Source organism: Equus quagga, chromosome 2, assembly GCF_021613505.1.
Source record: "Equus quagga isolate Etosha38 chromosome 2, UCLA_HA_Equagga_1.0, whole genome shotgun sequence".
NCBI lineage: Eukaryota > Metazoa > Chordata > Mammalia > Perissodactyla > Equidae > Equus > Equus quagga.
In genome coordinates this window covers 146,388,766-146,410,956 of record NC_060268.1, presented here as the reverse complement: position 1 = coordinate 146,410,956, position 22,191 = coordinate 146,388,766, and the positions used below count along the sequence as shown (strand labels likewise).

Below are 22,191 nucleotides of genomic sequence, written 5' to 3'. Positions count from 1 at the left end.
TTGTACGCAACGTGGCACACAGAATTTCTAAGCAGACCTTTTCTCTGATAGTGCAGCTGTCAAGCTTGGTATCTTATTACTTAATTTATGACATCTTTTCGGTACTTAAAGTCGGCTAGTCCTGTGTGTGTGTGTGTGTATGTGTGTGTGTGTGTGTATTTTCTTCTTGGGAATGTATTTGAAAGTAACAGATGAATTTTTTTTTTATTGAGTTATTGATAGGTTACAATCTTGTGAAATTTCAATTGTACATTAATGTTTGTCAGTCATGTTGTAGGTGCACCACTTCACCCTTTGTGCCCACCCCCCACCCCACCTTTCCCCTGGTATCCACTAAACTGTTCTTAGTCCATAATTTTAAATTCCTCATATGAGTGGAGTCATACACAGATTATCTTTCTCTTGCTGGCTTATTTCACTTAACATAATTCTCTCAAGTTCCATCCATGTTATTGCAAATGGAATGATTTTGTTCTGTTTTGCAGCTGAGTAGTATTCCTTTGTATATATGTACCACATCTTCTTTATCCATTCGTCTGTTGTTGGACACTTAGGTTGCTTCCACGTCTTGTGAAAGTAGCAGATGATTTAAAAGAGTGAGAGAAAGTTCTTTTTAGAGGCAGTTACGTCAAAATAATGATCTGGGCCTCTAACATATTTCTCTGTAGTTTAAAAAGAGGTGGAAAAACTCATGGCAGTTGTAGTCGCTTTGACTGACTGAGTGATTAGAGTGGCTATTATTGAGCAACAGCTATGCATCCATTTTTCTATATGTGTTTTTACAAAAGCATGCAATTACCACTCCCACTCTCCATTGTACTGATGGGTAAAGAGAGGCCCAGAGAAGTGAAGCAAACTGCCTGAGGACCTGTAGTCAGTGAATGGCGGGGCCAAAACACAAACCCAAGTCTAACTCATTGCTGGTCAGTTGGCTTTCTTTTCTGCCACAAGAAACCTATTATTTATGTTGAGAAAAGGAAGTGTGTTCTGTAAACTTTCAGAAAAGATAAGTGTAAGCAGTTCTAATACCTTTGGCAAAAAACTCATCCTTGTGTCTGTGGAAGTAACAGTAGCCAACATTAAGGGACACTTAACTGAGCTGGGAAGCTAAGCACTTTACATGGATTATCTCATCAAACACTCCCAGCACCCTGTCAGATAGGTACTGCTCTAGATTGAATGCTTTTGTCTCCCTAAAATTCATATATTGGCATCCTAACCCCCAAGGTGATGGTATTAGGAGGTGGGCCCTTTGGGAAGTGATTAGGTCCTAAGGGTGGAGCCCTTATGATTGAGATCAGTGCCCTTATAAAAGAGACCTCAGACAGCTAGCCCATCCCTTCTGCTATGTGAGGGAACAGTGAAAAGACAGCTATCTAGGAATCAGGCCCTCACCAGGCACCAAATCTGCCAGTGCCTTGATCTTGGATTCCAGAACTGTAAGAAATACATTTCTGTTGTTTATAAGTTACCCAGTCTGTGGTATTTCTTTTATAGCAGCCCAAATGGACTAAGACAGAGGTACTAGCATGATCTTCCTTCTACAGGTCAAGAAACTGAGGGAGGTCTCAAGGACTCAGGGTAAAACTATCTGAATTCAGATTTTTACTCTGCTGGGCCATGGGACCAGACTCAGGACCCTAGAGGGTTTCCAGGAAGTGTGGGTAGTGTTCTATATTGGGAAGAGCTTTGGAGCCACCAGACCTGGATTCAGATCCTCATTCCACTACTTTTTAACAGTGTAGACTTATATGAGATCCTTAACTTCTCAGAGGCTTACTTTGTTGAATAGAGATAATGGTGCCCATCTTCTCACTTTTGATGGCCAAATGTAGAAAATGTATATAAAGCGTATAGTAGAATGCCTGAACTCTGGTATGTGCATAGTAAAAGATGTTTTACTATTAATACTAGCTACTATTAGTAAAGGGTATTTATTATTAATATTATTGCTGTTATTTAGTCACAGAGGCTTTTAAAACTTTCGGAAATCTCAAGATTTCCATGACCCCATCTTGCCCCAGTTGAGACCTTTTTGGGACTGGGTTTCAGAATATCCTCCAAGTGGATCTGACATCACCTCCTGAATGAGAAGCTCCTCTAATTCCCTCTGACATTTTTAGGAGCAGGGCACACAGCCTGTGTCACAAGTCTTGACCTCATTGTCGTTTTCGTAGATTGCCCCATTGCAGCTCCTGAGACCCAGTACAGCGTGCCCTGTCTGAGAATGATGTTGGCCACTCTGTGAATAAGAAGACTGCGTAATTTATTTTACTGCTAATCTAGTGTCAGCACAAAGTTATTTTTAAAAAAGGAAGTATCTTCCTTTGATCTTTACTGTTTGATATCTGAGCCCTTGAGTGAGGCAGATATGTACAAAAGACATGAGAAGCATTAGAAAAGTGAACACTTTTCCTTTATAAAAGCTGCAGAATTGAACAAGACTTCAGAATTCAAAACAACTGCATCCAGTTCTTGGGCCTTCCTTTTGACCCACAGCCTAGCAAACGTGGTTTTGGCAGATGATGGGATGGATATTTCTGGGTGCTTGTTGCCTTCAAGAGCAGCACGTGAACCTTCTGCTGTGCCTGGCCTTGACCCTATGCTGAATCTGAGGCCACAAGGACTTTAGATGGAGGCTCAGGACACTCTGGACCTGCGTGAACCTCTGTGAGCTCTGTCGAGCCTGGGAAGTGCCAGTTACTAGGAACCCTCTGGGGCTTCTGAACAAACAACTCCTGTGCAGCCTGAGGGAGGAGGGCCAGGATTGAAAGAGGCAGGGATGGACTTAGTTGACTTCAAGCTCAAGGTCAGCAGTGTGGTGAGGCTTCCAGCAAAACATAAGCACTCAATAAATGTTAGCTATTATTTGAGGGTTAGATGTCCTTCCCTATTCTAAAGTCAAAATCTGCCTCCCCATAACTTCTACCCTATGTTCCTTGACAATACGGTATATCTAATCTGTCTTTTGCGTGACAGCTCGCTAGATATTTAAAGATAGCTATTGTATCTTGACTTTTCCTTGGGGTCCTACCCTCTGAAGAACCAAGACCCACACTCTCCCTTGCCAGATTTCATCACCCATGAGATTTAGTGTGGGTTGTATTGGGTTGCTGGAAAGTATTAAAGCTTAGGCTGGAGGATAGCACTTTGGGTTGTCATAAAGGGAATCAGGTAAGTATTGACCTGGGTCGCCTTGAATGCTAACATTTAATAATCCTTATGGTCCCACAGGGGCCAAACAATTTTTATTCCTTTGAACCAAGCACTGTGCTAGACTCTGGATATGATCTTTGGTTTCATGTGGTTCCAAGCTGGTGGTGTTGCCTGAAGTCAGTTCTCTGGCTTGAGTTTACTCAAATGCTATGACAATTCCACGAGTTACTCAACTCTGTGTGTATGAGTCAGAGGACTTGAGCACAGTTGGGGCTGTTTACTATTCATACTTCCCCAACTACCTATGCTTGATGAAAATCTAAAGAGATGCTATGCGTTTAGGAGAGAGAAGGTAATATCAGTTTGGGCAAGGAGATATCACATCTTTTTACCTTTTATGGAGGGTCCTTACTATGAAGAAGTGGCCCAAATGTGATTTATTCTTTGGAGTGACCACATCATGTTTCATCAACACTTGCAGAGACTGTTGGGAAGTACCAATAATAATTATGCCAGGACTATAGGCATAAATTGGTATTATCTTGGACAAACCAGGAGTCCCAGTGGTATGCTGGAGCCGGCTCCTAAAGGCTCTGGGAGCTAATTGTATACATTACTTCCCAACTCTACATTCAAAGTCCTTGTGTTGATAGCTTGAAATTGGTGGGTGTATTTAAACAATGGAAATGGGCAAATGCTGAAAATCAGGGCTTTATTTTCAGAGAGCCAGTTGTTAAACATTTATCAGTCCACCTCTGGCTGGGATACAGGTCACAGGTCCCTCAGAGAAAAGTCCCACTGAGGCAGAGAATGGGAAGAAAAGGTCAATATGTCCTCTGCTAAGTAGGATAATGCCAGAAGATGAGAAGTTAGACAAGGAAGCCTCATTCTCCGGAAAGAAACTGTTCTACAAATATTTGAGGGCCCACTATGGTGTAAGGGTGGAACTTAGAATCACATTGTTATCTGCTTCTCTTCCTGCCTTTTAAATTGCTGCCCCAAATATAGCTGGGCTCAGGGCTGGATTACCCAATAGGTGGAACACGCAGGTGTTGGTGTACAGCAGTTCCCAGCCGGGGAACCAAGGCAAGGAAAAGAAAATAATATACACGTCTTTATGTTTATAGATATATACACATGCATGCACCAAAATATTAATCACAGGAAAATCATAACTTTGGCCTTCTTTATACTTATTTCATGATTCACTATTGTCTTTATTTTGAATGACTTGAATTATTTTGAGTTACATGTTCATTACTTGTGGATTGGGGAACGCCCAATCCTTTATACCTTGAATCCTTTATACCTTTAAACAGGTATAAATTTGGCTTCGGTTGAGCCTCACACCTTTCCAGGGTGATTTATAGTTTATTTAGTGCTGCTGAAATGGCATGGTGGAGTTGCCACATATCTTCATTTCATGTTTCCGGTTAGGCAGGCAGGTTGAAATTTGTCTCAGCCAAGGGGGAAAGGAACGGGATGTGTTTGGTTCCATAAGCAGAATCTGTAAGCAAACAAGAAACTTCCCTGGTTCCCAACCCTTTGAGTTATACTCCAAAGATAACTCATTGTGCTCCGTTAGTCCTTTCACTGTCCTGAGTGAATATATGGAGATTTTTGGAATTAAAAAACATCTTTTTATTTAGGAAAATTTCAAATGTTATATAAAACTAGAGTGTATAGTATAACTAATTGCTAATTATTACTCACTCCGCTTGTATAATTATCAACTCATGTCCAAGCGTATTTTATTTTATCTATTACATGAGACTTCCCTTCCCAAACTGGATGATATTGAAGCAAATCTCAGATATCATATCATTTCAATAGTAAATGTTTTCATATATATATTTCTAAAAGACAAGAACACTTTTAAAAAACATAACCATAATCTGTTATTTGCTGAAAAAGTTAACAATGTATTTTATCCAGTTGAGATTATAGTATTTTATGATGCTTTAGATAAGATTAGATAAATAAATTCAGTTAACTAACCTCAGTTAAAATTGTTACATCTGTTTGTTGATAGATGAAAATCTGATATTGTGTTGCTCTAGAAGATTCCTTTGTTTGCCAGTACCTGTTATTGTTTGTTTATGATTACTTTTTAACCATTGCTTTATAATCTGATGTTTGAAACCTCATTCTTGGAATGAAATAGTCCTGTGCCAGAAAAGGTGCTTTGGGATCACCCCAAAATCACTGGACTAGAAGTGATTAGAATCTCCTATATCATTTTTGTTTTCAGATTGAGCGATTAGGAACAGTATTAAAAAAATTCCAACCCTCTCCTTTCCTCTCAAGTCATTAGGGTGGGAGCAGGCAAGCTAGCATTTATCCTGAAGACAACTAACTAGGGTGTAGGATTGGGCTTAGCCCTGAGAATCTGGAGGTGCTGGAGTCGGGGTTGAACCTGAGGTTTACAGGAGGGGTATTGCTGAAATTTGTGAGATATGCCATTCCAGACAATCGTTAGACCTATGCCTCTGTATTTTAAGTTAACCACAAGAATGAAAAACAGATCCTGAATCTATAGTATCAGTCTTGTTTATCAAGCATTCCTGGTGATCAAACCAGTTAAACATCAGTGAATTCTTATCTGTATAACTACCAGTTTACTTTTGTCAGTTTTAAGGCTTTTTCAGTTTTATGAAAAATGTGCTTCCACGCATTTTATACATCCCTGCCTTCTTCAATAGAAGAGTATCATTTAATATTTTCTTTTTTGTTTCTTTTTTTTTAAAGATTGGCACCTGGGCTAACAACTGTTGCCAATCTTTTTTTTTTTTCTGCTTTATCTCCCCCAACCCCCCCCCCCCGTACACAGTTGTATATCTTAGTTGCAGGTCCTTCTAGTTGTGGCATATGGGACACCGCCTCAACGTGGCCTGATGAGTGGTGCCATGTCTGCGCCCAGGATCCGAACCCTGGGCCGTCGCAGCGGAGCGCGCGAACTTAACCACTCGGCCGCGGAGCCGGCCCCTCATTTAATATTTTCTAATAATTTAGGGACATCATTAATATCAGTTTTTATACTGGGTTGTATAAGTAATGGTGTACAAAGTGTTTGGGTTTGCTCTTTTGTTTATTTCATTGATTGGCAAGTGTGTAGCTCTGAAGTCTTTAAAAAAATTTGACCTGTGCATATGTGTCAGCATAAAATTGTACAAGCCAGTACAGCACTTCAGCACATATGTACCACACTGGATTAAATTTTAGGCAAGGCCTAGGCCTGTTTGCTTGTCAAATGCTCTCACTGTGACTTCGGTCAGTTACGTAATAACAAGAAAATGGGTAACCTGTCAAGTCCTGATTTTGCTGTCTTAGGGTTTTAGCACTTATTATAAGGTTCAGATGGGTTTTGTTTGATTTTTATATTTATTACAAGCAAAGCGAGGAGTTGTTAGATATTTTTAGTATTCAGCTTTTTGTGAAACATTTTCTGTAAGTCTTTTCAAGCTATTGAATCAGTTTTGATGCAAGAAATTCTTGAGATGGCAACGAATGCTGTTCAAAAAAACAGTTAGGATTTTGCACCTGCCCTCTGTGAATCAAGCTCTTCTCCATATTGTGTAATCCAACCAACGTACAGAAATAAATTGGATGCTGAAGTTCATGAAACTGCAGCTCTCATCCGTTAAGTAATAATTTTCCAGGCTTTATATTCATCAAAACAGCATCAGTCTTGTTAACTTCACATTAAATGTGTGATATGATTTGTAAAATAAACCAAAGTAAATAAGATGTTGCTTTTTATCTCTTTGAAAGATGAGATCCAGAGTAAAGATATAATAAAAAAAAAGTTCCAGTACTAAGAGTTTGAAAATCTCACCTTCATGATATAGAAGGCTAGTTATGCCCCCAAACTAAATGGTGCTAGATAAGTAAAATCTTTCAAATCTTCACATTTACTTTTTTTAAGTTTTAATCTCTTTTCCCAATTAGATATTACATCTAGCTGTGCCTTCAGGAAAAAGTGCTATAGTAGGGGCCGGCCTGGTGGCACAGCAGTTAAGTTCACACGTTCTGCTTCTTGGCAGCCCGGGGTTCACCGGTTCGGATCCTGGTTGCAGACATGGCACCGCTTGGCAAAAGCCATGCTGTGGTAGGCGTCCCACGTATAAAAGTAGAGGAAGATGGGCATGGATGTTAGCTCAGGACCAGTCTTCTTCGGCAAAAACGGGAGGATTGGCAGTAGTTAGCTCAGGGCTAATCTCCCTCAAAAAAAAAAAATTGTTACAGTAAAAAAACATTTATTACTAATTTCAGTGATCAGCAACTCTGGCAACTTACCAGCGATAACCTAGAAGGCAGGTAAGAACCTGGAAGGAAGCAAATACTTCTGAACAACCAAAATCAGTGTTGGAAAGTAGATAAAACTGGAGATGCTTATGCATTTTACAGTTGGAGTAATTCCTGTGCTCTCTCTGAGTCTGTTTACCTTTACCAATTTACAGTTTTAACAGTCTTGATTTTCTGGTTGCTCTGCATTCCTATGCAGCATATTCTTAGTAGACATACGGCAGTAACACCCCAAAAGCAAGACATAGAAAGCTACAATAGAGACAAAAAATTACTCAGACCATAGCAGCTGGGAAACACAGGTTTATGTGGTTCCTAAGGGCATAACTATATAACAGGCACAATAATTGATTCTCATATGACCTTGAGTCATCAGAAAGAGCTAAAATTTTCTTCTATTTAGTTTAAGAATATGGGAAAGTGGGTCATGCATTTTAGAAAGATTTCCTTTGAAAACTATTATAATTTGGCATTTATATTTTAAAAGTTATCTATAAAATGAAGGGATTGGGCGGGGCTGGCCCCGTGGCCGAGCATTTAAGTTCGCGCACTCCGCTGCAGGCGGCCCAGTGTTTCGTTGGTTCGAATCCTGGGCGCGGACATGACACTGCTCATCAAACCACGCTGAGGCAGCGTCCCACATGCCACAGCTAGAGGGACCCACAACAAAGAATATACAACTATGTACCGGGGGGCTTTGGGGAGAAAAAGGAAAAAATAAAATCTTTAAAAAAAAAAAAATGAAGGGATTGGGCCAGGGCTTTAGATATGTATAAAGTCAGCTTTATTGAGATATAATTCACATACATTTCACCCATTTAAAGTGTATATTTCAGTGGTTTTTAACATAGTCACAGAGTGCCACCATCACCACAATCAATTTTAGAACACTTTGTCACCCCCAAAAACTTAGCAGTCACTGCCCTTTTCCCCCACAGCTCCCAATCCTAGGCAACAACTAACCTTTCTGTCTCTATAGATTTGCCTATCAAGAACATTTCATATAAATGAAATCATATCATCTGTGATGGCTTTGGTGACTGGCTGCTTTCACTTAGCATAGTATTTTCAAAGTTCATCCGTGTTGTAGTGTGTATCAGTATTTTCCTCCTTTTTATTGCCAAATAATATTTCATTGTATGGAAATACTATTTCATCAGATGTTATTTATCCATTCAGCAGTTGTTGGACATTTGGGTTGCTTCTATTTTTGGCTATTATGAATAATGCTGCTATGAACATTTGCATGCAAGTTTTTCTGTGGACATAGGTTTTCATTTCTCTTAGGCGTATACCTAAAGGTGGGCTCACCAGATCATACACTAACTCTTAGGTTTAACTTCTTGCAGAACTGCCAGCCTGTTTTCCAAAGGGACTGCACTATTTTATTCCTACCAGGGGTTTGTGAGGATCCCAATTTCTCCACATCCTCACCAACACTCATTATTTTCCGTTTTTAAATTATAGTCATCGTGGTGGGTTTGAAGTGTTATCTCATTGTGGTTTTGAGGTGCATTTCCCTAAAAGAGCTCTTATGTTCCTCCAACGCTAATGTCCTATGATTTTAAACTTTTCACAGGTTTGAGTGTCATCTCCAGTTTAATTATAAGGTTCTCAAATGGCTAGAAAGTGTCAGGCTTTATGTTTTGATAGTTACTCTGGTTAAGAGGGAACCCTGCATAGAGCTGCCATTTGTAAATATTAAAAGATTATTTTAATTAAGTCTATTAACAAATGAAGTCTGGTACTAGGACAATGTGGATTTCACTCATAGCAGAGTTTTCATACCTTCTTTCCAGGCTGTTCTTGATTAACAGTCAGTCTTTGTGGACTGAAATGTGAGTGCCAAGGGGACAGGTTCATTGCTGCCTCCCGACTCTGTGCCACAGTGCCTAGGAACAAAATAAATATCTGTTCAGTGAACCGATGCATGCATAAGCGTGGAGTTTGGCTCAGATTATTTGAGGAGGGTGCACAGACCTCCCTTTTATTTCAGTTTCCATTGCCATGTGAGCAGTTGGCACATCTTTCCCCACCCATCTTTAAAGATTTGCCAGACTTTCACAGTCGAGCTAAAATAAATGATCAAAGCCCATTTCTGGGAGACCTGTTGTTTTGCCTGGTGGTGCCACCTAGCAATGCTACTCTCCCCAAAGCTGCTTTAATTAGCCACTCCCTGCTATTAAATTGTCAGTAGCACCCCTGGAGTAAGTAAGCATGCTCTGGTGGCTTGTCAAGACAAAAAGCTAAACCTCTTGGTGGTTTAAACTGGGATTTGTTTAAGCAACTAATGAGATTACCATCTTGAGCCTCATTGCAGGGCGTTAGGTAGATAGAGGAGCCGTGCTGGGTGGTAGCTGTGATCAGCTCTGGTTGCTGAAATGATCACACTGAGATAGTCACACAGGTGCATGTAGCCGTGGTCTTGGGCATATTTCTGCACAGTCAAAACTGTGGAATCTTCTTTTTAGTCCAGGGACTGTATTTCTAATGAAGAACGTGGCACAATTAAAGGTGAGGACCACATGGAAGGTTGATATTCACCTTCCGTTGCCTCTAGATTGGGCACGACAGGCATCTTCTTGGTGAGAAATAGGGATGATGATCGTCACTGTCTGTAATTGTGTTTTATTCCCAGCTCCTGAGCCTGAGAACATTACTTTGGAATGGGAAATAAATTTCATCTGCTTACCGCTTCTCCTGGAGGAGTAATACAGGGCTTGACTGCAGAGATGATAGGGAGAAAATGATCTTGGTGCTCACTAGAGTGACACCCCTCCTTCTAGTCTGGTTTCTTTTGCAAGGGTGGCAGGGAAAGGCCCTAGAACCTTGGGAAAGAAACTGCACCTCACTGAGCTGCTCAGGAACTTGAGGCAGAGACTCAAGGAAAAGTTTTTTTAACCTTGTGGGTTTCACATTTTGGATCCCTTCATCTTCAGCTCATCTTGCCCCTGCTTCCTCCTGGTCCAGATCCAAGCTGAGAATACCTTTACTGGTGCCAGAATGGCGCCCTGCAAGAGCTTTTTCTTTCTCCCAAATCTTAAGCTTAAAAAAAACAGTACCGTAGCTTTTATGTTAGTGTTTCTGTTTGTTGTTCTGATTTCATGTGGTTGTCTGTGTCAAGGTCAGCCACATGGGCTGGAAATCAAAGAATGTCTGTTTGCCTGACCTAAATACATGAATACTGTTGCCAGAGCTATCTTCTTTATGGAGGAATGCATGGTTACCTTTCAAATGGGAGTCACTGGGAGAGAAGAGCACGTGGACAAAATTTGATTACATGTACAATGTTTCTAAACTCATAGCCATGGGATTTAGCCATGGATGGATGATAACTTCAAAAGCTGTATTTAAAATTTGAAAATCACCTGCGGCACTCATGTTATAAATTGTTTGTAAATAATTTCATTAACAAGCAATTAGATGTGTTAAGACCCTCCTGGGGATGGGACCAGCTGCTGGGTCATTACTGTGCATTGCCCTCAAGCTGTCAGCCTCAGAGTTCCCTCACAGTTACAAGCAAGGGCAGCTCATTCAGACTCCGGGTTTCTCACTTTTAAATCATGGTCCGGCTACTTAAGCATTCATTTTGATTCCACTAGAACAGTGGTTTTGAATTTGACCAGTGAGAATTACAGGCCCCCTCATTGAAAACATTTCCTCCAGTCCCGTTGCATCAGAATCTTCAGGCAGTGGCCTGGGGGTCGGTATTTTTAACAAGTGCCTTAGGTGGTTTTTATGATGAGGCAAATCTGAGAAAGAATGTGGTTGAACAGAGCCAGCTGTTTTTCGAAATAATTAAAACTTTACTTTAAAATTTAGTTGCACTAAATACTAAAATTGAAGTTGCTTTAAGAAAATACAATTGTGAAGAAACCGTAGAGATCCAGTTCAAATTGCAAGTGACAAGTAGACTCTGGTATGGATGGTATCGCGCCAGCTCGAAGCTGGGCTTGGCTGTGGAGCAAACCGTGAACAGGCTGATTTTCATGGACTCCAGGGATTTTTGCCTTCATGCACCCCTTCCTCCTTAAAAAGTAAAGAAAAATTCTGCTTTATGACTGCATTGGTATAAAGATGAATGTATTAATATGGTATATTACAGTATTTTTTGACCCGAAAGTTCACGTGTTTTCTCCTAATTTTAAAAGAAATTAAAATATTTTCACGAGTGCCTAAAAATGTCGCAGGTCCTAGACATTGAACCTGTTATGCCTAATAGATGATTTGGGCTCGCATGGCAGAGGTGATGAAATCCAGACTTTCATTCTGGTGGCGCGTGTGACAGATAATACTTCTACTTGTCTCAGAAGTTCTGAAAGGAATCCTGGCTATTCTCTTTTTCCCTCTTGCATATGATACGGTCAGCTCTTTTGTTCCCATTCTTGTCTGGGCAAGAGGGAGAAAGTTGATGGGAATCTGAGGCTGTGCCAGAGGGAGAAGGGTTATTGTCACACGGGTGGGTGGGCGGGGTGTGACCTTTCCCACAAACATACCTGTGTGCCCTTAAGTATGTTTAGAACTGCCAAGTTGAACATACAAGTTTTGCCCTGACAGCAGTGTCGGTGGGTCAGTCAGATGTCTTCTTGAGGGAGCCCTGGTGGTGTCATGCATCCAACTGGCTGAACAACTCTGCTCTTGGGTGGCAGGCTTTCCTTGTCATTCTTGATGGCTGTGTCTAAGGATTTCGAAGACAGGCTTGGTGTGGGTAGGGTGCTGCATGGGAAGGGAAGGAACTGTTGAGATGGGGAATGCTGACATCCTCTTTTCCATGGGCAGGACCACAGATCTGCTTGTCTGCTCCTTGAAGCAAAATTAAAACAATGTCTTTTTCTTTTGCATCGTTAAAGACAAGTTTTTGACTGAGAACCCTAAAATAACTCTGTTTATGAAGATTAAGCATGTTGGTTGTAAAAAATTGATAAGCATCATCAGGAAAGCCAGCAAAAGGAAAAGATCACCCTAATTCACAATCGGCAGATAAGTGCTGTTAATGTTTTGGCCTAATGTCCTTAGTCTCATTTTCTGTGTACAAATAGCCATTTACTTTTTCCACAAAATTGTAATCATACAAAATATACCATTTAATCACCTGCTCTTTTCACCTAACAATATATAATGAACATTCTCCTCGCATCATTAAGTGCCATCCTAGAAAATGATTTTAATGGCAGTGTATTGTTCCTTTGTGTTAACAGATGATCATTTATTTTAACCCGCCCTCTATTTTTGGACAACAAATTAGTTTTCTCACTATGATTAGTAAACCTTCAAAGATTTTTTGAAGGTAAATTTTGGAATGCATGGATAATTATTTCTTTAGGCTAAAGTGGAACTAATATATCAAAGGGTATAGGAATCTGGAGCTTTTTAATATATATTTCCAAATACCCCCAAGGGAAGAGTACAGCAGTTTACATTCCCATTGGTACTTTGTAAGTGCTTGTGTCCTTGTCCCCTTGCCAACACTGGTTATTGCCATGTGACTAAAATTCAAACTAAAGAAATCTGGTATACATTAATTTGAAAGAAACCATGACTTAAGTTTTTTCCATAGAGTATTTAATGTTTAGCAGATTGCTCTGTGTGCAATAATTATGGGTTTCTTTACAGTGTTATGGAAACCCTTTTATTAAATTTTACATTTCCTACTTTCTTCAAGGTCCTTAAATAGTTCTTAGGTTTTCAGCTCTCATGTTTTAAGCTGTTAAAAGTATCGTTTGGGAGGGTTTTGTATGTTGTCTTTAGGATGATGGAAGGTGAGAACTAGACAGAACTTTAGTGGTAGGGTAATTCACCTCCATTTTACAGATTAGTAAATGGCTCAAGAAGGAAACTTGCCCACAGTCATAGTCTGTTGTGACAGGCAACTCAACTCAGATTAGCCCAGCAAAATGGGGAATTTATTGGCTGATGAAGCTGGAAATGGGTTCTGATCCCTACTGTTACTAACCTCGGACACTTCTGATATTTCTAAGCCTCAGTTTTCTTATCTGTAAACACGGTGTTGGACTCACCAAAGGCCACTTCCACCTCTTAAAGTTAAATGTTTCTATGAATATAGTAGCAGAGAATTACATTATACTATCAACCAAGTTTAGACCTGGTGAAGGGAAGGCTAGCCCTCAGATAGCAAATTTTCAAAGAATTACAATTCTAAGTTAACAAAGTTTTTTGTTTTTTTGTTTTTTGTTTGTAACTTGTAGAGGTCCTTAGGCCACTTGAACATGATTAGCATTCATATAGTGTAAAAATACCCCCAAAGTGCTTTGAAAGCCTTTTTTTCTGTTGATTACAGAATCCTCAAACATCTTTTCCACCTATTAGGTTGCTTAACAAATCTATTCATAAATTGTGGGTAAAAATTTTGGTTCTGGGCCAGCCTGGTGCTGCAGCAGTTAAGTGCGCATGTTCCGCTTCAGCAGCCCAGGGTTCGCTGGTTCGGATCCCGGGTGCGGACATGGCGCCGCTTGGCAAGCCATGCTGTGGTAGGCGTCCCACGTATAAAGTGGAGGAAGATGGGCACAGATGTTAGCTCAGGGCCAGTCTTCCTCAGCAAAATGAGGAGGATTGGCAGCAGTTAGCTCAGGGCTAATCTTCCAAAAAAAAAATTCTGGTCCTCCTGCTCCCTGTTCATAATTATTACAACAAATTCCAACTTGGTGGAACCTTGAGGGAACGGTTTAACTGTGCATGACAGCAACAGGCAGCTGAGTCAGACCCGTACGCAGAGGAGATGATCCTGAGCGCTAGGTGCCTGATTTCCATCCAGGGAGAAATATTGGTGTCAGGGAGCCTTGCCTCTCCAGGAACACCTCTTCAAGCTCTGTGGCTGGTTGTTCAAGAGGAGGTAGATTTTCTCATATCAGGCTCCCTTAGCTTTTTAAAATTGTTTCTTTGACTTGTAGGAAACCTTTTCTGTGGGTTATTTTTTTTTTTGGTCTTTGGTCATTTTTGCTATTTGGAGTTCAGTGTACTCTTGAAATTTACTGCAGGAAGCATAACTGCCCCTCAGGGACTATTCTAGTGTTCTGCAAAGATCTTTAAGAAACAGGCTTTGTTTTAAAGCCATCGACTACCAGTAAAATTTTAAAATATTTTCACCACAATATTTAGAATACAGATTCATTTCATGGTTCTAACTGCTACCAGATTGCCAATCTTGGTTTGTGTTTGGAGAAATTTTTAGATAGAAATAAATGCAACCAGACCTACATACCTTTTTATTAACACTCAGCTACCACATGTTTATCAGCAATACTGGCAGCCCCTGGATCTTGGTCTGTAGGAGAGGGAGGGTTCCAGGGGGAAAAACAGCCAAAGATTTTGTTGGAGGGTATATTTCTCAGGACAGGCAAGATCATACTGCAGTAACAAATAACCCTCAAATCTCAGTGGCTTAAAACAACAAGGTTTAGTTCTCATTCACACTGTCAGTCCGTTGAGGCGTGGCTGGCGGCTCCATTCTGGCTCATCTTCATTCCGCATCCCAGCTGATAGAGCAATCATTATTTTGAATTTTGCTGGTTATGGTAACAGAGTTCTGAAGCGTCTCGCACCAGCCACAGTGACACACACCTGGAAGTGACCCACACCATTTCCATTCACAACTCACTGAAATATTTGCCCAGCAGCACTGATGACTAGCACACTTTGCTCTTGTGATTACCAGACTTTTGGCTCACTTTCCCCGTCGCAGGTGAAATACACTCATCCCCTCCCCAAAGGAGCCAACCCCAAAGTCCCACCAAGTCCCAGCATCTGGATGATGCACAGTTGGCACTAAGTTAGGGGGTGTTTCAAAGTCGTTTCAACATGAACTCTAGATGTGGGTCCTTTTTTTTAAAAAAAAAAGGTTAGCCATGAGCAATATCTGCTGCCAATCCTCCTCTTTTTTTGCTCAGGAAGACTGGCCCTGAGCTAACATCCGTGCCCATCTTCCTCTACTTTGTATGTGGGACGCCTACCACAGCATGGCTTGCCAAGCGGTGCCATGTCCAGACCCAGATCCGAACCAGCAAACCCTGGGCCGCCGAAGTGGAATGTGCACACTTAACAGCTGTGCCACTGGGCCGGCCCCTCAATGTGGGTCCTCTTGATCTAGTGATTTCTGAACTGAAGAGGCAAGTTACCTGCTATTGACCCCCCCCACCTTCCACATTGTATGTTAATATATAATGGTGAAACAAAGATTGGAAAACCCAGTATACACTCCTATTCAGAAGGGGTGTGAATGGGAGACACCATTCACGGGGTCCTCAGTCATTCTAAAATGCTGAAGCGGTTCTGAGATCCCTCTGGACTCCCTGACTTGTAGATGGAGAATGCTCCTTTGGGGTCCTAATTCTTCTCTCTGGGAGGGCCTTCCCAGTGCGTTGTTCTCTTCAGCTGTTGGCTTTTTCCAACAGCCTCCTGGATCACATCTGAAGTGAGCACTGAAGAATGTGCCCTCCATAGGAGCTGAGCAGCTTTCTCAGCTGCTTCCTAACTTTAGAGGGTTGGGGACTCAAGAGTTCTTCTAGGTCTTAAAGTTTCCCCAGCCTTTTTAGGTTCATGCTCCTGGTTTCTTGGGCAGTACAACTCTTTTCAAAAGGAAATAGGTTTCTTATCTGTTTAACTCCAGTTTATTGCCATACGCCAATCAATCAAGCCCTCAGTTTTTGACATACTTATAATCACTGTGTAATGAATGTGTTTCGGCTTCCATGTCTTTCTTTATTGACTTAATTGACGATACTTTGAACCTGTTAGGCTTTGGTGGGGAAGCCTTTTTCCCTGAGCCGTTCTAATTGAAAGAATTAAATAAGAAGCCACAACCTTAACTGCATCTTTACTTGGAGACATCTTAACCCTTTCTAAGTGTTAAGAGTGGGTGTGTTAGCCAGTCTCTCTTCCTTTGAACTTCACCCCAAAGCTAAGCTCTCATTGACCTTTTTCATGCAAAGACTTTCTCAGTTTTTTGTTTACCTTTTGGGGAAGAGAAGCAGCTGCTTTTCCAACCCTGCAAGTCTGACTTGATGGACTCTATTCCCTTTCCTTTTTCTTTGTAAACCAGCCAATTACTTTCTGAGACTATCTCTCCCTCTCTTTTTTTGGTCACACCATTTAAAATGCAGCCAACAGTAGCCAACAGAAACCAACACATGCTACTAACATTTGACTTTCAACCTCTTTGATGAGAGCTACTGATTCTTTGGGTTTATTATCTGCCTTCCAAGTTATCATACATGATAGTTTCACCAAATGCATTGCTGGCCTCCAAAATCCATTTCCTTACTCCCTGCTGCCTGGCCTCTAAGCCAATGCCACAAATATTTTTTTGCTGTTAAAGCAGCACTCCACTTCAAGTAGCAGCCAGAATAGGCCAGGTTCTGTTGTAGTAACAATTCCCAAATCTCAGTGGTTTAAAGAAAAAAGGTTTATTTCCTGCTCATGCTGTATGTGCATTAAGGATTGGCTGTGTCCTCACTCCAGGACCTGGGCTGACAGAGCAGCCACTATCGGGAATGCTCCCCATGCCTGTGGGAGAGCTCTGGAAATTCTTGTGCCTCTAACTAAATGGTCTGACCTGGAATTAACAAGCTACACATCACTTCTGCTCACCATTAAAGCAGTGTTCTTTCATTGTTTTTGAGCTCTGTCCATCTTGAGACATAGAAATCTAGTTAATTCTCCTAGCTATATAGTATTCCATCATATAAGTATATCACATTTTATTTACATATTGATGGACAGCTAGATTGTTACCAGTTTTTCGTTACTACAAATTGCTGCAGTGAACATCTTTGTGTATTTCTCTTAGTGCACATGTGCAAGAATTTCATTAGGAAATAGTTCCTTTTATTCTTTGGAATATGCTGAGAGAAGATGCACCAAAAGTCAACCACTTACCTATAGCACCTTCTTTTATGAACATCACTTTCTGGTTTATACACACCTCACTATGGTAGAAACCATTTTGAATGAGATCAGTTAACTTGTTTGCAGAAGTCGTCTTGTGCAGTTTGAATAGAGTCTCCTGCTGAGCATCCTTGATGAAAATTCTAGAATTTTTTTTTTAAATGACAGACACCTGGTTTGAGAAGGAGGAATAAAGGGTGAATGCAAATGTTCTGTGTCTAGAACCAGCATCACTTCTGGCAAGCACAGAATAGACTCTTCTTATCACCAGTTCAGCGGAATTTATCAAAATATCTGGACATCCTGGATTAAAGAGGATGTGAGCCGTGGGTGATAGCTGCATTGGGATTCCTTGCTTCCCCTTCTCTCTCCATCTACAGCTTATGTATGGGAAGCATAGGTATAAGTAGACTTTGGTATCAGGAAGATGAATAAAACTGTACATTTAAAATATGATAGTGTCCTGTAAAAGCATTAAAATGTGAAAAGAGCATTCAATTTTTCACAAAGGTAAGAAATGAATGTGGGTTAGTGAAAGCAATTTCTATTGCCATTTACAGTACTCCAATCCTTAGTATCTGTTTTTCACCTTAACTAAAATCGCAGATAAAACATTTAACTGAATTTTCAAAACTCTATCCCTTTTTCCACTGTTTTGTTGAGTTGCCAACAAAAGGTTTGAAATGGCTCAAAAATGAGCAGGAGGTGAGGAAAGAAGAAGAAACCAGCATTCTAAATAACCTATAAAATGTTTAGGTGTCCCCTGTTACATTTTTCAGAGACCTCTTTGCAGTTCCATGTACTTACCAATATCCAACCAAATAAAAAGCCATGTAGGGACTCTTCGTCTCAGAGAGCTGGTGACAGCTGTGGCTGGGTGAATATTGGATTTCTGATGCAGAACTAGATTGTTTTCTGGATTTCACACAGGTTGTACTGTCCATTCTGTGCTGAGATGTGTCCTGTTTTCCATTATCACTGAATTCTTATTTTTTTACTTCTGCGTATACTGAAAGTGCTAAGTGTAGAATTTTCTCCATCGCCTCTCCTGATCTCTAGCCTCCACCCACAACCTGCTCATCCTGCCAGCCCCTAACATGATTAATCTTAACAGGATTAACAACCTGGAGGGCCAGCCTTCTGTACCCTTCTGCAGGCTCATGTAATCATAATCATGTAGGAGTCTTCCTTCTGCCTGCCTTCCTCCCTCCCTCCCTCCCTCCTTCCCTTCTCTTCATCCTCCCTTCCTTTCTCCTTTTCTTCCTCTTTTCCTCCCTCCTCTCCTCCCCTCCTTTTTTTTCAAAGCGAAAAGAGCAAATAAATTATTTACACTTCTAGGCATCTTTTGCTTTTCTCATTAACAGAAGATTGAGGATATCTCTCCAGGCCACTGATATAGCTCTCATTCATTCTTTCAATGGCTACCCAGTATCCCATGGTTTGGAAATCATACACTTTATTAAACAGTCTCCTGTTAAAGGGCACACACTTTGTTTCCAGTTTAGTTGAGTTTTGTTTTAATTTGGCCACTCTAAAGGGTGCTGCAGTCAACATTCTATACCTATCCTCCAACACTGGTGCTTTTTTTATATGGTCCAGGAGAAAGGTTAGCTGGGTTAAAAATGTATGTGTACTTTTAATTTTAATAGATGTTGCCAGAGTCTTGCCAAAATAGTCATCCTAGCAATGTTCCAGAATACCCTTCCCCCATCCCATCCAGTAGTGGGTCTCTTCCCTACTTGGATAAGAATGGATTGTAACTACAACAGTGACTGCATAACCCAGACACCTGTTGATATGCGGTGGCATATTTCAGTGGTGTTTAAAACTAGGGCTCTGGTCAGCCTATATGATTGGGGGTGGTTGTGATTTTTTGTATTTCTTAGAGAATCCATAGAAAGTTTATAGTAGGGAGGAGACTGGAGACCATTCTAATGCAAGCCACTCCTTTCACAGGTACTGGCATTGAGACCCAGGGAGGTGGAGGGAGTTGTAACAGTGAGCTAGTTACTGGCTGCTGCTTCAGGCAGCAGTTGTTCTGAATCCTGACCTGGGAGTTTACGTCTTACCCACACTGTGGGCCATGCTGGCAGTGAATTTTAGAGAATGGGCCAAGAAATGTCATCTGTGAGCTGAATTTATTAGTAGGGATGAGCTGTTTCCTGCTGGGACAAGCAAACTTCCCAACCTATAGTGGGCTGTGTGGCATTTGCTTTGCAAACTTCCACCAAGATGATAGGACATTGGTTAACTTGATCTTGTCAATGGAATTGACTCCTCTTAATCTTTTTGGGAGTTTGGGATTTCATTTTTCCATACTGTTAGAATTACTGCTTGCCAAATGTGGAGCAGCTGGCTTGGATCACAGCTAAAATGACAACAGTGAAGCACAGGAGAGAAGATTCTGTGTACAGGGCTCCTCCCGTGTCCCCCTCCCTCCTTCCTCCCCAACATGCCCATCTGGGGAGCTAAGTAGTAGGACTGCCTAGAAGAAAGAACTTCTGTAGGTCCCACTTGCATTCCTGGCAGTGTAATTAATCTCTGGGTATGATATGCACAATTTGACCAGGGCGCAGGTGGATGTTCTCTAGGGCTTAATAAAATAAGCTTTTTGAAAGAAGTCACTTTAGCTCCCTGAGTCTTTAAACTCAGTTTTAGTATCAGTTTCAGATTTAGCCCATGGAGTCTGCTGAGGGAGATGAAAAGGGAGAGTCTAAATTTTGGACTCCCATTAGGTTTGCTCTGTGTTCCTTGCAGAGCATTTTACAGCACAGCATTAAATTTCCACGTTGCCTCTAAATAAAATCAGCCCATTCAGGGAGCTCAGCTCGTTCTCTTTTAATAACAATAAAAATACTTATGATGGAGATTCATTTTATCATAGATAAACATCTTCAGTAGATTTTATACACACACATCTAAAGGCATGTCTTTGTGTGCAGACCTGATCAAGAGCTGTGCTTGTTTGTGGGCTTGCCTGTCAGTAGCCATGGTTCTTCTGGTTTAGTAGTTGCCAAGCCTGCAGATTGGAAGTACTGGGGAGTTTTTAAAAAATGCCCAGTTCCCACGCCTGAATTAAGTCAGAATCTGTGGGAGAGGAGACCAGAAATTGGAATGTTAAAAGACAATTCTAACACTCAGTTGGGTTGAGGACTTTTGGGCTGGCTATTTGAGATGGAAAGAGTGTCTCTGCTTAATGAAGAAAGAAATGAGATGTAACACCAGCTGTTTTGTTTTTAGAATTCTGCCACCAAGGAGTCATCATGTCGTGCCCATCATCTCTCATAGCCCCCTTTCTCTTCCTTTCTCCTCCCTATTCTGTAGATTAACAGTGGAGTTACATCTTATAAAGTCAGCTCATGGAGGCAAACATTGAATACTGTAAAAATTATTGTTGAAAAGTGCCCTGGGAAGACACTGTGAGGGTTAGAGAGACCAACACACCATCTCTCAGTACATGTAGCATAGCCAGTTTTTCCTCTGGCATTGGAACAAAGCACTGTTTCTTTGGGTGAGTTTCTGGTAAAATAAGTAGCATTTGGGAGCCACAGTGTATGCAAAATATGTATCTTTAAGTATTGGAATTGCACTCTCCACAGTGAAATTGTCAAGCCCTGAGAAGCACATGGGAGCTGCAGAATCCTATTTCTCATCTCGTAATTCTGAGGCACGCTCTAATTGAGTGGAGTGTGGGCAGAATCATGGGCACCGTTTAAATTGTGAATTTCTCCTTGCCTGTCTTCTTTTAGGCACATATAGTAAATTGAATATTAAATGCACATATAGATGTGACACTACTGCTTTTCATTATTAAATATTCAAAAATCGAACATTTCTTTGAATGTGCAGAATTCATCGACACTCTGTCTTTCTGTCCTCTAGCATTCCCGTGGTTTGGCATGGATATCGGTGGAACGCTGGTTAAATTGGTTTACTTTGAACCGAAGGATATTACAGCTGAAGAGGAACAAGAGGAAGTGGAGAACCTGAAGAGCATCAGGAAGTATTTGACTTCTAATACTGCTTATGGGAAAACCGGGATCCGAGATGTCCACCTGGAACTGAAAAACTTGACCATGTGTGGGCGCAAAGGGAACCTGCACTTCATCCGCTTTCCCAGCTGTGCTATGCACAGGTTCATTCAGATGGGCAGCGAGAAGAACTTCTCCAGCCTTCACACCACTCTCTGTGCCACAGGAGGCGGGGCTTTCAAGTTCGAAGAGGACTTCAGAATGGTACGTTGGGTTTGTTCTCGTTAAAACAACAAAACCTTCCCTTAGAGAAAGAAAGAAAACCTCCCACATGTCCGTAATTATGGCTTCTCGTGGCAAAGAACTAGACTACTAGCCTTAGAACTTTGGACAAGTTTACTTCACTTCTCTGTGCCTCAGTTTCCTCATGTATAGGAGAATAAAAGTAGTTCCTACCTCATTGGGTTGTTACAGAAAGGATTAAATGAGATAATATGTCCCTGGCACTTCATAAATGCTTAATAGATATTAGCTATCATCATCATTTTTGGTACAATTACTGCTGTGCAGTATGCTGAAGACAAGACTATATAAACCCCGTTCTGAAGTATTTCAGTTAGACTTTTCCACAGACTCTTACTACACTATCATATAAAGCATAATCATGCCAGTTTTATAGATACACAGACTGAGGCCTGCAGGAAAGCCTTTCTATAAATCCTACTGAAAATGATTACTTCTGTCTACCCATTTACTCCAAGTATCTTTTCTGAATATCATTCAGAAGTTTAGCTCACAAACTAAAATGAAATCTTGGGTATTATTTATAGGTGAATTCCTTTATGAATGAATATGACTT

The 22,191-nt window shown here is 40.9% G+C and overlaps 1 protein-coding gene across 1 annotated transcript in view; it reads left to right on the top strand.

Annotated features, from left to right (window-relative positions):
- Positions 1–22,191, top strand: part of PANK1 (pantothenate kinase 1) — a 52,303-nt gene that overhangs the window by 6,276 nt on the left and 23,836 nt on the right. The window contains exon 2 of the mRNA XM_046654157.1: positions 21,244–21,596. Coding sequence (XP_046510113.1) covers positions 21,244–21,596 — 353 coding nt within the window. The remainder of the gene's footprint in view (positions 1–21,243; positions 21,597–22,191) is intronic.